Below are 13926 nucleotides of genomic sequence, written 5' to 3'. Positions count from 1 at the left end.
CGGCACAGGGCCCCCCAAACGGAGGGGCCCCCAAGTAGCTGGGCCAAGGCTTTGAATTGCTATTTTTTTTTCAAATTTCAATCAAGTATGAAATATTGAACCTTTCTTTGTACATGTATTTAAATATCTTCTAAAATTTAATTACAACCCACGATGCCAAAACGAGTACAGCTTTGCAAGGGCAAATGAAAAACCAAGGGCAGATTCCTATGGGTAGAACTGTCTTTTTGTTGAACAACAGTTAACACCTTTAAGTCAACTTCACGGAGCAGAGGGCAAACAAAATTAAAGCTTCAGATTCCAAAAGCATGCTACTGCAGAAAACGTTTGTAGGGGCGGGTAGAATGGCATCTTCAGGGGCGGGCGCGCGACTCGTCCCTGTCTCCCGCAGCTAGAAATCGAGTTTTACAGGGGCGGGTACAGGGCCTGCCCTTGAAAATCAATTTCCAGGGGTGGGTACAGGGCCCGCCCCTGAAAATCAATTTTTGTCACCCGCCCTTGAAAAACCTTTTACAGGGGCAGGTCAAAGCATGAGCCGCCCTTGAAATTCAATTCCTGCCAAGCCAAAATTTGAAATTCCATTCAAATTTCTATTTCCCGCCAATTTATTCTAATCTGTTTCCCATTGTATTTACTTATTCTAATTTTTGTTTCCTGTCAATTTTCACATCTAAATCAATTGCGCGATTCAATTCAGCTTTTCAAAATTCTAATTCTGCCAAATTTCGGCTTTATTTGAAAGGATCGATGATGAATATATTTCTTAGCATAAAATCATATACATTGCATATCATTAAAATTCAACATAAAATCATATAAAAGTATCATTACAGTGCATCTCATTAGAGTACAAATATCATGAAAGTGCATCATTAGAGTACAGACTTCATTTACATTGACTAATGCTACTATTGGCGGCCAGAAGTGCTTGATTGTCCCAAGGCTTGCATATTTTGGGTCGGTTGATAATTCATGCTCAGGGTGAACAAATTCTCCATTTATATGGACCACTTCATGCAAAATGAAGCGACATAAATCGTCGACTATAAAAAGAAGTTGTTTCTCATGGAGTGGACCATTGTGGAGTGGCCGTTGATCCTGAAAATAAGAAATCCATTCCAAAATTAAGCCAAGAGTTAGATGCAAACACTTACAATATGCAGTTATGCATCTATCCTAGCAAAGAGTAGATGCTTACCAGTTCGGTATCTGTTGTGTACCTCCCGAACTCCCTCACAGCCTCGCACACGTGGTATCCACAGTACACAGAACCGGCAGGTTGCTTGTGGCATGGATAGTGTGTGCGCATCGCCATTTTTTTTCTTTATCGGGGGGTGTTCTCCTCCTTTTGGCACATAGTGCCTGTAAGACCTGTTTATTAAGAAAAAGAAAAGAAATAAGTAGTTATTTATGTATGCAAGATTCAGCATGAAGTCGAAGTATAGAATAACGATTTTGCTAACATGTTGAGGATGCCCTCGAATTCCTTATAAGTATCCGGATCGAAATCAGCAGAGTCTAATACTAGAATACGTCCTTTCTTTAGCTTGATAATAAATACAATCCAATGATTTCTGCAAAAGTATCATATATGATTTCTTAGTCAGATATTCGAAGGAAGTGCATGTTATACCAAATCATTGAGACTACACTTACCGAAAGTTATATGGTGCCCATATGACATCCCTGTCTTGCCACTCTTGAAACTGATGCGATATGTACGTAGCAACTATCGAAATGATTTTTCTATGTTCCTGCTTCCACACTTCATTAATTTTCTTGCGCGATTTACAGTTTTTGAATTCATCGTGGTCATCGTCCCAAAACATTGGCCCTTTATGGCGCTTCTCAGCAATAGCTAATGGGTCAAGGAACGCGACCTTCCTACCTGCCTTATCCGCTTGTCGTTGCATCACCCTGTAGAACGAAATATCTCAACTAATTAGATATGTATGTATATATAAGTATAGACCATTGCATATAAGATATGAATTTGGATGCGACAATTACATGCACCAGAGTCTGATCATTTCTACGTTAATTTCTTTGAGGCGGAACATTTCTTGGATGTCTTGAAAATCAAACATGATATCAGTGATACCCACAGTTCGTAATCCGAAAACTTTCGGAGGGTACCTGGCCCAAAGGCTTGTGAGGTGAAGTCTACATGCCCTTCTGTACCAAGTGTGCATCCTTTTCATAAAATCTGGACAGTCTTGCAACAAAGAATGGGGTAGAAAATCTTTACCATACTCGAATTTTATTGGGCAATCCGGTAAATCTACTATGTCATCGACCCCAATTTTTCTAATGAAGTCGTGGTCAGTGCGGGGCTCGGAAACGCCCGATCGTCTGGTGGCACTAGAATCTGAAACATTTTTTGACTTTTCCCGTGCCTTATCCATTGAATTTTCCTGTAACTTTTGCTTGGTGTTTGTGGCGTGCCATTTATTTACAATATCTGAGCCCTCCTTCTGGTATGACCGTATAACTCGATAGACAGAGAACCCAAGTATTTGTTGTTGTTGTTGTTGTGGTTGGTGAGCCGGTGCCGTGTGCGCTCGTAGTGGTGATGCTTGTGCATGTGACTGTGAAGGTGGAGCTGCTGGTGGCGGTGAAGCTTGAGCTGCTGGGGGCGGCGAGGCTAGAGCCGGCGGGGGCGAGGCTGGAGCCGGCGGCGGCGATGTTGGAGCCAGTGGCGGCGGGGCTGCAGCCAGTGGCGGCGATGCTGTAGCTCGTGGTGACGGGCTGCCGCTACATAATCTAGAGCCGGTCGAGTCTGATGTGCCGGCCCTTCTGGTGAAACAAGCAGTATGATATCACGTTTGTGCCACAGAATGGTGATGCCAATGCACTCTCCAAGCGTGGTCCTCCCATCCGAAGCAGGGATGTCTATCTCGTTGTCTTCGTAGCTTGTTTTCAGTAGCTCCTGCACTCGCACGCATGCATATAGGGGCGGGATTGGTTTTCCATCAAATAAACCCGCCACAAGATCCACGTGCGCCTTGGCAACTTCCCTCGTCTTTCCAGCTCTGCCTATTGGATAGAGCAGCATGCATGGAGTAGTATTTGTGATGCAATCAACCGGATATGGTTGTGCTGTGGTTGAGGCAACACTGCTCTGAGCACAGGCTGTATTCGTTGGGGCCACTACCGGAGGAGGCATCATCACCATCTGGCCGGATTGCTGCTGCCCCAATTTGTAACAGCCCATGGGCCAGATGGGTCGGGCCAAATATGCGAGTTACTGTAGCACCAGGTTTGGGTCACTGTAGCATCGCGGGCACTATTCACCGGTTGGGATAGTCCCATACTGGAAGTTGAAATGAATCCAGACCAACTTAAATACCGGGCCCAGGGAAGCTAGTTAATTCCGGATCGATCCTTTTGCGCGAAGCGAGGATGAAAGCGCAAGAGAATTAATTAGTAGGTGTGGTCTACTCAACGTGTAGAGTAGATCTTAGCCGTTATCCCGGGCTGGGTCGTTACACAATTGCAATGGATTCATCCATATTTGCCCTAATTGCTACGCTGCTAATTGTGCAAATATTTCCTTAAACTTTGATTCCGCTGCTTTCTCGGACGCTTGTATCATCTCTTCCTTGTAGCGGTCATGCCTCTTGTAGGTAGAACGGTCCTCCTCGTATCCATCCCTAAAGGTCAACTTTGAGGACACGCCTCTGATGCGGCCTCCGTGCTCTTTGGTCCCAGTGGCTGTACTAAGCACGTCCTAATCCCTCTTGACACTGAACTTTTCTTGTTTCTGAAGCTCGGTAAGTTCGTACATTTTTTGTGCGACGGCTTCAGTCTCGGGTTTGTTAAAATGTGGCTTGCCTTCCACTATCTTAGGCTTCCTGTCTTGAAGCCAGAACGCCGCACGCTCAGTAAGGCCTTCAAAAGGGTCTAGTTGCCCTGCGGCAATTGTAGCCTCTTTTTCACGGCGCCATTGATCGGCCTTCCTTTGGTATCCACCCGGGCCAAGATGGACTTTATGTATATTGCTCGTTGCCTGCTCAGTATTTTTCTTGCTTAACGCTAGAGATTGTTCGGTGCTCTTTTGCCGAACAAACTCTTCCCATTGTGCTTGAGTGATTTCCCCATAATCCGCAAATGGTGTTCGGCCCTTTTTGACATACTTTGTGTTGAGATCGCTCTTCCACCAGCGGAAACTCTCACCCAGCATCTTCCTAGCATAATGCCTCACCCTATCTTGAGTTCCTCTTGGCAAAATAAATGTTTGCCTCAACATCTGCCACATCGCCTCCTTCCTTCCCTCAGGAACTGTTGGCCAATCGGGGATCGTTGGATCCAAAACCATCTTTGTCCTTATTATTGCACCGATTGCATTCCTAAACTTTGCGTAGACCTCTGGAGGCTCTATGGGCTCGCCTGCAGCACTAATTATGTTGACCACCCATTGACCTTCGGGGTATTTGTTTCTTCCACGCTGACTCTGTTTCCTTTTATTCTGGCTGCCAAAGGAAGTTGTTTGAGGTTCCAGACCAGAGCTTTCATTGCCTTCAAGTTCTTCCTCTGTTGCGTTTGCATGTTGGCCTCGACGTCGACTTCTTCCTGTCGCAGCATCCTACATGGAACGTGCCCGAATTCATCAACTTATTACACGTCTTTCTTGAAAGTGTACAATAAATGCTCGATTGTAAGTCCTTACCCGCACTGGACTCGGAACGTAATCTGGATCAAAATCCGACAACGAAAACCTTTCTCTTGGAGGGATCGGATGTGGATCTATGGGATCCAACCATTGTCCTGCTATGAACGCCCCTTGTCCATCCCAGTCAACTTCGTCATCCCCACTCTGAACTCCGGCGTCGTCGCCCCAGTCCATCTGAGAGGCTAGTTGTTCCTTTTCCTCCTCTTGTGTCATTGGCGCCTCCCTTGGCGGGGAAGATGGCGACAGATCAGACATTTACAACTTCTACATTAAACGAGGATGGCCAAACGAGTTTAGTCATGTCATATGATGGTCGGCATGCGGCAAGGGAGACGTGAACGGAATAATCAAGTCAACATTAAACGAGTTGTGTCATGCGAGGATTTATATATACATACAAGAATATTGCAATAAAATCATATACACAATAAAGTCCTCGCATCAAATAATAAAGTCAACAATTTATATATATACACAATAATAGATTATTCAAGTAAATAATGCTAAAATCCTTAATTCCACCACTTATATATAGGGGTACAACAATAACGTCCTTTAAGTCCACAATTAATATATATACACAATTTGTAAGACTAATAAATAACTACAAAAATTATTTCCAAGACAAATAAATAACTCTAGGAATTATTTCTAGAAATTGTAAGATATATTTATCAACATATATAGAAATTATTTCTAAGCCAAATAAATAACTCTAGGAATTATTTCTTACATTAATAAATAACTAAAGAAATTATTTCTAAGAATTCTAGGATACATTTATCAACATATACAGAAATTATTTCTAAGCCAAATAAACAACTCTAGGAATTATTTCTTAGATTAATAAATAACTAAAAAATTAAATATAGGAATTCTAGGATACATTTATAAACATATATAAACATATAAACATTTAAACAATATATAAACATATAAACATATATAGACAAATAAATAATTCTAGGAATTATTTCTAAAAAGTCTTGGATACATGTATAAACATATGAACTAAATTTCCACAATTTATATATATACATACAACAATAAATTTCCTTAAATTTCGAAATTTATATATCTACACAATATATATGAACTAAATTACCTATATATATATATGAACTCAAATGTGATATATATAACTAAATTCTATATTTCCATAAGCAAAAAAAAAACCTTGCCGGCCGGCGGCTCTCTGTGCGGGCGGGGAGGCAGTGGTGGCGGCGGTGGCAGCGCGGCGGACTGGTCTAGGTAGGTGGCGGCGCAGCGGACCTATCTCGGCGGTAGGTTGCGGCACGGCCGTTGGCGACGCTACACCGGCGGAGGACGGCGGGCGGCGCAGACGGGCGGAGATCTCGGGCGGAGCTGGAGAACGGCGTGGCACGGTGCGGGGGGGGGGGGGCTCGGCAGCAGAGGACGGCGCGGCGAGGACCTCGGCAGCGGAGGAGGATGACGCGGCGGGGAGCTCGGCAGCGCGGGCTCGGCGGAGGAGGGCTCGACGGCCGGGAGCTCGGTGGCGGAGGAGGCTCGACGGCGGCGGCGTAGATCCAGGCGGCGGAGAGGACGGCGCGGCGGCTCGAGGACGCGGCGGCGGTGTAGATCCGGCGCGCGCAGCCGAGAGGACAGCGGCGCGGCGGACCGGTGGCGGTGGAGGACGGCGGCGGCGCGGGTCCAAATTTTGGCAGCCTGGCGGCGTCGTACGAAAGGCTCCGCGAAAATGGCTAAGTGTTGGAGGCTCCCCTGTTATTTATAGGGGAAGGGTTTCTAGGGGCGGGCGGTGGCGTCACCCGCCCCTGCTAATGGTTCCCAGGGGCGGGTGGTTGCGTCACCCGCCTCTGGTAACGATTTCCAGGGGCGGGTGGTGATGTCACCCGCCCCTGAAAATGTTTTTCCAAATTTAGCTGAAAAATGTTTTATACCCAAATAAATAGCAAATGTCATTCAAAATTTTTGAAAATTTAACACTAGCATTATTATCTCAAATAGAACATGTGAAAATTATTAGAGCAACATTTCAGTATTTATTATAGTTCATAGTGTGCAAATCAACAATGTATGGATCACACTACTATAACATAACTCTATACTTTGACATTTTCACCCCCTCACTGAAAATAATTGCTGAGATATAGTTTTCATATTTTCTTCTTGTTCTATTGGTAACAACAATAATAGGGTTCAATTTTCACAATTTTTGAATCTGTTCTGCTATTTTTTTGGAATTAAATGATTTATCTGAAGCATATGGAAAATTATTAACAGGGGCGGGTGACACTACCACCCGCCCCTAGAAAATGATTTCCAGGGACGGTTTACACTACCACCCGCCCCTAGAAAAAGATTTTCAGGGGCGGTTGACACTACCGCCCGCCCCTGCTAATATTTTCCAAAATATCCTATAATATATCAAAAATAAATAGCAAACCAGATGCAAAAATGTGAAATTTGAACCCTGGCATTGCTATCACAAATAGAACAAGTGAAAATTATGAGAACAACATTTCAGCATTTATTATAGTTAATAGTGTGCAAATCAACAATATATGGATCACACTACTATAACATAACCCTATACTTTGACATTTTCACCCCCTCACTGAAAATAATTGCTGAGATATAGTTTTTATATTTTCTTCTTATTCTATTGGTCACAACAATAATAGGGTTCAATTTTCACAATTTTTGAATCTGTTTTGCTATTTTTTAGAATTAAATGATTTTTCTGAAGCAAATGGAATATTACTAACAGGGGCGGGTGACACTACCACCCGCCCCTAGAAAATGATTTCCAGGGGCGGGTGACACTACCACCCACCCCTAGAAATATACACTATATGTAAAATAAATAGCAATCCAGATGTAAAAAATGTGAAAATTGAACCCTGGAATTATTTCTAGGAATTCTAGGATACATTTATCAACATATATAAAAATTATTTCTTAGCCAAAAAAATAACTCTAGGAATTATTTATATAAATTCTAAGATATATTTATCAACATATATAGAAATTATTTCTAAGACAAATAAATAACTATAGGAATTATTTCTAGTAATTCTAGGATACATTTATCAACATATATAGAAATTATTTCTTAGATAAAAAAATAACTCTAGGAATTATTTATAGAAATTCTAAGATATATTTATCAACATATATAGAAATTATTTCTAAGACAAATAAATAACTATAGGAATTATTTCTAGGAATTCTAGGATACATTTATCAACATATAAAGAAATTATTTCTCAGACTAATAAATAACTACAGGAATTATTTCTAGAAATTCTAAGATATATTTATTAACATATATAGGAATTAATAGGGGGAAAAATACATCAACCAATAATTCATTAATAGGTCTGATATTCAGAATACAAGAGCAAAATACGATTACATGCAATCCGATTTGAAATAACTACAGATTTAACCGGTTACAATTCTCGATTCACCATCCTTGCGTGCCCATGGCTTGTCATCTTTTCTTAAACTAGCTTCTATAATCTTCATCTTTTGGGTAGGTCTGTGAACAAGTTCATTTCATTGTAGTGATTATAATCTTCCACATCATTGATACCATCAACCCTTATGATATCTTGTTTTCCTAGGACAACAACATGCTTTGCTTTCTTTGCGGGGTCAGCTATGTACAGAACCTGTGCGACCTGTGAAGCAAGTACCCATGGGTCATCTTTGTAACCAATATTATTGAGGTCAACAATCATGAGTCCATAGCCATCCATCTTAACACCTCTAGGGTGTTTGACCCAACGACACCGAAAAACCGGAATTTGTATATTGAAACCATAGTAAGTTATACTTTGATCTGTTCTCTAGTCCAAGGCTTCAATGCGGACACCACTATTCTGGGATACAGTCTTCTTGTCCTTTGCGGCAGTATAAAATAAATATCCATTCATATCGTACCCTTGCCATGATGTGACCTGACTTGATGGGCTTGCTGCTAATCTTCCACGGTCTCCCCATCTGGTCGATCCAGGTCCTTCAACCATGTAGTCAATCGACGCTTGTGCTCTCTCATAATCCAATCATCCGAGCGGCCATTATATTCGTCACAAATTATTCTCAAGTGTTCATTGAGTAAAGGTGTCATTATCGCGAGATGCTGCAAGATGCTATAATGTGCTTGTTGCACTCCTTTAAAATCTTTGTCAATAAATGTTTTCCTCCCAACTGTCCCAACCCCTTCCAACCTCCCAAAAAAGCGTGAAACGGGCAAACCGATGGATACTTTATCATTTAGGTAACCAAGGCAACACTCGATTACTTCCTCAGTACTGTATCCCTCGATCATGGAACCCTCAGGGTAAGCACAATTTAGTATGTACCAGTTTAGAATGGACATGAAACGCTCGTACGTCCACATTTCATGAAGGTAAAGTGGGCCAAGTGCACGTATCTGGTCGACCATGTGAATCATTAAATGCTCCGTTATATCAAAAAAACCAGGAGGGAAACACATCTCGAGTTGTGCCATAGTCTCCCCAATAAATTCTTAGAGATCATTCAATTCATCTTCGTTGATCACCTTTTGAGAAATTTTGTTGAAGAAATAACACATCCGAGTGATTACCATCTTCACGAATACTGGCTTGATCGCTCTTATTGCAATAGGGAGGAACACCGTCAGCAAAACATGACAATCGTGACAGTTATAGCCACATAGCGATAGATCTTTCATGGAGACTAGTTTTTTTATGTTGGATGAAAAACGACTTGGGACTCTGACCCCCCGTAAGCTCTCGCACATTGCCTTCTTCTCATCATGCGTCAAGTTGTAGGAAGCCGGGGGAAGTTCATATCTTCCATTTCCTTTATCTATAGGGTGAAGATCCTCCCTTATCTTCATGGCTACTAGGTCTTGACTTGACTTTAATGTATCCTTTGTCTTTGCTGATGTCTCCAGAAGGAGCCCAATCGTGTTGCCAAACACATTTTTCTTCAGGTGCATACCATCGATTGCATGGCGGACTTCAAGATCACCCCAATATGGAAAGTACTTGTAGAAGATGGACTGTTTCTTGAATGGTACGCCTTCGATTGGTGCCTTATCTCTATTTTTCTTCTTTCCATCTTTTGTCACCTTCCCATAGCTAACCTGTATGGTCCTCACCATTCTGAAAATATAGTGCCCGTCTCTTTTTACTAGAGTAGAATGTAATTCAGCCTTGCCATCAAACAATGTGTAGAACTTCTTACTTTGGTATCGATGTCCTTCCACCAAGAAGCGTCTATGGCCACAGTAAACTAACTTTCTAGAACCTTCTAGGAAAGATGATACGGTCTCATCCACACAGATCGTGCATCCCGTCCTACCTTTGACCTGTCCCGAAAGGACGAATAGAGCCTGGTAATCATGGATGGTGGTGAAGATAATAGCTCTGAGATTAAAGGTCTGTCGTGTGAAGCCGTCAAACATATCGATACCCTCCTTCCAAAGAGTTTCCATCTCTTGCATCAGAGGCTCAAGGAAAACATCAATATCGATGCCAGGATGCTTGGGTCCCTGTATAAGGATGGACAATAGAAGATATTTCCTCTTCTGGCACAACCATGTAGGCAGGTTGTACATCGTCAAGATCACCGGCCAAGTGCTGTGAGTGCTAGTCCTGTCACCAAACGGATTCATTCCGTCCGTACTCAATGCAAACCTAACGTTTCCTTGGGTCCTTTCCAAATTCCAGATAATACTGCTCGTCAAATTTCTTCCACTGCCGAGCATCAGCTGGATGTTGAAGCTTTCCATCGTCTTTCTTGCGCTTATCTGAATCCCACCAGCGCATCAGCTCAGGATCCTTTGGGTTGGAGAAGAAACGTCTTAGGCGGTCGGCAACTGGGAGGTACCACATAACCATCGTCGGAATTCGCCTCTGCTTCTCAGAGATGCCTAAAGTAGTATCTGGTGCCTCTGCAACACTATTCGCTGCACCCTTCCTCTTCCTTTTGTTCATGTCTCCTGGACCTTGATTATCGCTGCCACAATAACCAGCACTGTTTTTGTACCTATTTGCAGAACATACAGGGCATTTGTCCAAGTCTTTGAAAGCATCCCCACAATACAAAATATAATGATCCGGGCATGCATGAATTCTTTCCACACCCATTGTGAACGGGCTGACAAGCTTCTTTGCTCGATATGTGTTCACAGGCACTTTATTTGGCTTCGGAAGCAACCAGGCCAACATACCCAGGAGATCATTGAAACTACTATCTGACCAGCTGTGCTTAGCCTTTAGAGTCAACAGCTCAAGTACAAAACGAAGAATGGTCCAGTGTTTCGGACATCCTTTAGACCGCTCATATATATTTTCCTCTGCTGATTTCTTCACCGTCTCAAAATTTTCTAACCCCTTAGCACTACCAACCAATAGCTCCGCTTTAGTGTGACACAACAACTGGCTCAGAAAATCACCATTATCAAGTTCATCGCTATCATTATCACTGCCAAGATCTATTGGACTCCCGTCGACACCATCAAAATGACCACCACCAACACCTTCATCCTCACAGCCAGCATCATCAAAGGCATCAAACAATATATTAAACTCGGGCTCTTGCATTATTTCATCGATTGAATTCTCTCTCTGAGGTTGTTCTTCTTCACCATGTTTATTCCAGATCATGTAGTTGTCTACAAAACCACTCATCAACACATGCGATCTAATTATAGTTGTGTCGCTGAATACTCTCAAATTTTTGCAGGTTCTGCATGGGCAATGTATCAGCTGTGTCTTCTCAATTCTTGTATGGTTTTCCGCAGCTTGAATGAATTTATTAACTTCTCCACGGAAATATGCATCCGTCCTTCGTGCTTTGTACATCCAAATTTTAACCATCTCTAAACACCAACAATAAAAAAACAATACATGATTCAAACAAATTAAAACAAGCTCTTAAATAATTTGCGAAATATATGCCAAGTAAATCTACACATAAGCGTAAATATTGGATACAGTCAATTTACTATGTCATCCAATATAACAATAAATCATTGAAAAAGAGTTAATTCTAGTGTTAAAGTCTTGCGTTTTCTGAAAGTATTTTGTTATTCTTTCGGATTTCACATAAGTTCAAATAAGAGAAATAATAATTCGTGTGAAAATATAGGATGGAAAAAATATCTTGCATGTGTATAAATATATGAGGGAAATCATATCATTTTCTCTCTTCACTATAATTTTTGGAAATATGTTCACATCTAAATGAGCCTAAAACTTAAAGATTGGGCCCAAATAATTACCTAATCATGTGCTCCAACTAAAATAGCATAGATTTATCCAAAAAGTTAAAGCAATTGGTGGCTTAAATGTTAAATCCACCTAATTTAGATCTACATCTAGCTAGAGGAATGAGAGCAAAATTTGACCATTAAAATTAACCCAAAAGCTTAGTAAAAACATAGAATTAGGTGCTACTTACCTCCTAGAGCCTCCAACTTCAAGGAAATCGAGTTTAAAACCTCCCCCCCTATTTATGATGCATGGAAAATTCGGACAGCACCTCCCCCGAGAGAGCACTATTCTGTCGGGAGGAGGAAGATGGTGGGCGCTCAGATATTTACGGCGATTTCAGGGGCGGGAGGCATTACCAGCCGCCTCTAGAAATGGTTTCCAAAGGCGGCTGGTGCTACCAGCCGCCCCTGAAAATGGGGCGCATTTCCAGGGGCGGCCGATGGCACCGGCCGCCCCTGGAAATCGGATCTTTAGGGGCGGGTGACGGCACCACCCGCCCCTGAAAATGAGCCCTGTTTTCAGGGGCGGGTGGTGTCGTCACCCGCCCCTGAAGATGCATTTCCAGGGGCGGGCGAGAAGCTACAGTACCCAGCTCCTGTTGTAGGAGCGGGGTACATTTACAACCGCCCCTGGAAAAAAAAACTGGACGTCCCTGGAAATCATTTCTGTAGGGCAAACACATAGAGTTCATCAAATAAGGAAAAATATGCATTTAGCTTACACAATCGGGACACCAGCGTATTTTCCCCCTTCAGCCGTTTCAAATTCCATCAATGAAGATCGATTGCGTAGAATAGGAGTGATACTTTACAGCTTTATTTCTTTGGTCTTGGCCCATTTTCATCTTTAAATTATCTTTTCCTTTTTTTCATCAAAGAGGACCTGGCTGGTCCCAAAGCAAGTTTCCCCAGGAATTCCACTCCACTCACTCTTCGATTTTGTCCGCACTGGAAGGTTATTCCCTCCTTTTCAAATTGTAGGTCGTTTTGACTTTTCTGGATATATTCATATTATTGCTATGCACTTAGATATACGCTATGTATGGATATATAGCAAACACAATGTATCTAGAAAAACTAAAATGACCTACAATGTGAGAAGGATTAAGTAGCTGATAAGATTAAGCCAAGTTCGTGGAAAGGACAAAGGAGATTACTACTATACAACCACTATTTTTGTTATTGGCACGCTACTGAACGTGCACGCCCAAATGTATCTTTGGTCACGTTAGGAAAACTACATTGCTATACACATCAGCGGTCTCATAATCCGTCTCATGCAATGCCATGTAGGATTTTTGCTGGCATGGAGGAGATAGACATAAAGCAACTGCATCATGAGCTAAAACAATTTAGGAGTATGAGACCACTTATGCACCATTGTACGAGTTGTGGTTGTCATGCAACTCATAACTTTTCCTTTTTTATATATAAAATTAATTGTTTTATTTATAAATTAAGGGGTCATGTAATTACTACGATACCACTTAAAAAGACAACCCAATGAGATCGGTGATTAATCATCTCAAGATATATAGCTTGTCAACGAATGAGACTGTCTAAGAGACGACACCAATGTACTTGCCCTATCAAATCATATGTTTGGTCTTTATTAACAAAGACTTCTTATATACTTTCCTAAACAGAAGCCTCTAAGGCAAGTATCTATACCTTCAACTTTTAACGCATGCAAGTATGCCATGCGTTTATTCAATTCGCGCGCGCACACACACACAAAAAGAAGTTATGCGATGCGTAGGAGGCTAAGCCCTTACTGATCTGATGATCATCATGATCCACATCATCATAGTCATCATGGACGTACTTTCTCTTTCTCCGATTCGATCCCACGTCATCGTCCTCCTCTCCTTTGTGCCGCCGCCGCTTCTAGCTCTTCACTCTTCAGAGGTGACCTCCCATTCAAAAAGATGAGAGCTCCCCAGCAGTGTTTTCATCCGTAGACTTCATTTGTTGGTTGGAGACTTGGAGGTACTGGAACCAC

General features: G+C 42.1%; 1 protein-coding gene across 1 annotated transcript; it reads right to left on the bottom strand.

The window, feature by feature from the left end:
- Positions 1 to 10344: 10344 nt before the first annotated feature.
- On the bottom strand, positions 10345 to 11340 carry LOC120662561. The gene has a single exon (XM_039941684.1). The coding sequence runs from the start codon at positions 11338 to 11340 to the stop codon at positions 10345 to 10347; it is 996 nt and encodes a 331-aa protein (XP_039797618.1).
- Between the last annotated feature and the right edge of the window lie 2586 nt (positions 11341 to 13926).

Source organism: Panicum virgatum, chromosome 2N (genome assembly GCF_016808335.1).
Source record: "Panicum virgatum strain AP13 chromosome 2N, P.virgatum_v5, whole genome shotgun sequence".
Taxonomy (NCBI): Eukaryota; Viridiplantae; Streptophyta; class Magnoliopsida; order Poales; family Poaceae; genus Panicum; species Panicum virgatum.
Note: the sequence above shows the minus strand (reverse complement) of the source record. Positions and strands in the feature narration are given on the sequence as shown.

Coding starts and splice junctions, on each gene's coding strand:
- LOC120662561 (XM_039941684.1), bottom strand. CDS start 11,340: ATGAGTGGTTTTGTAGACAACTACATGATCTGGAATAAACATGGTGAA.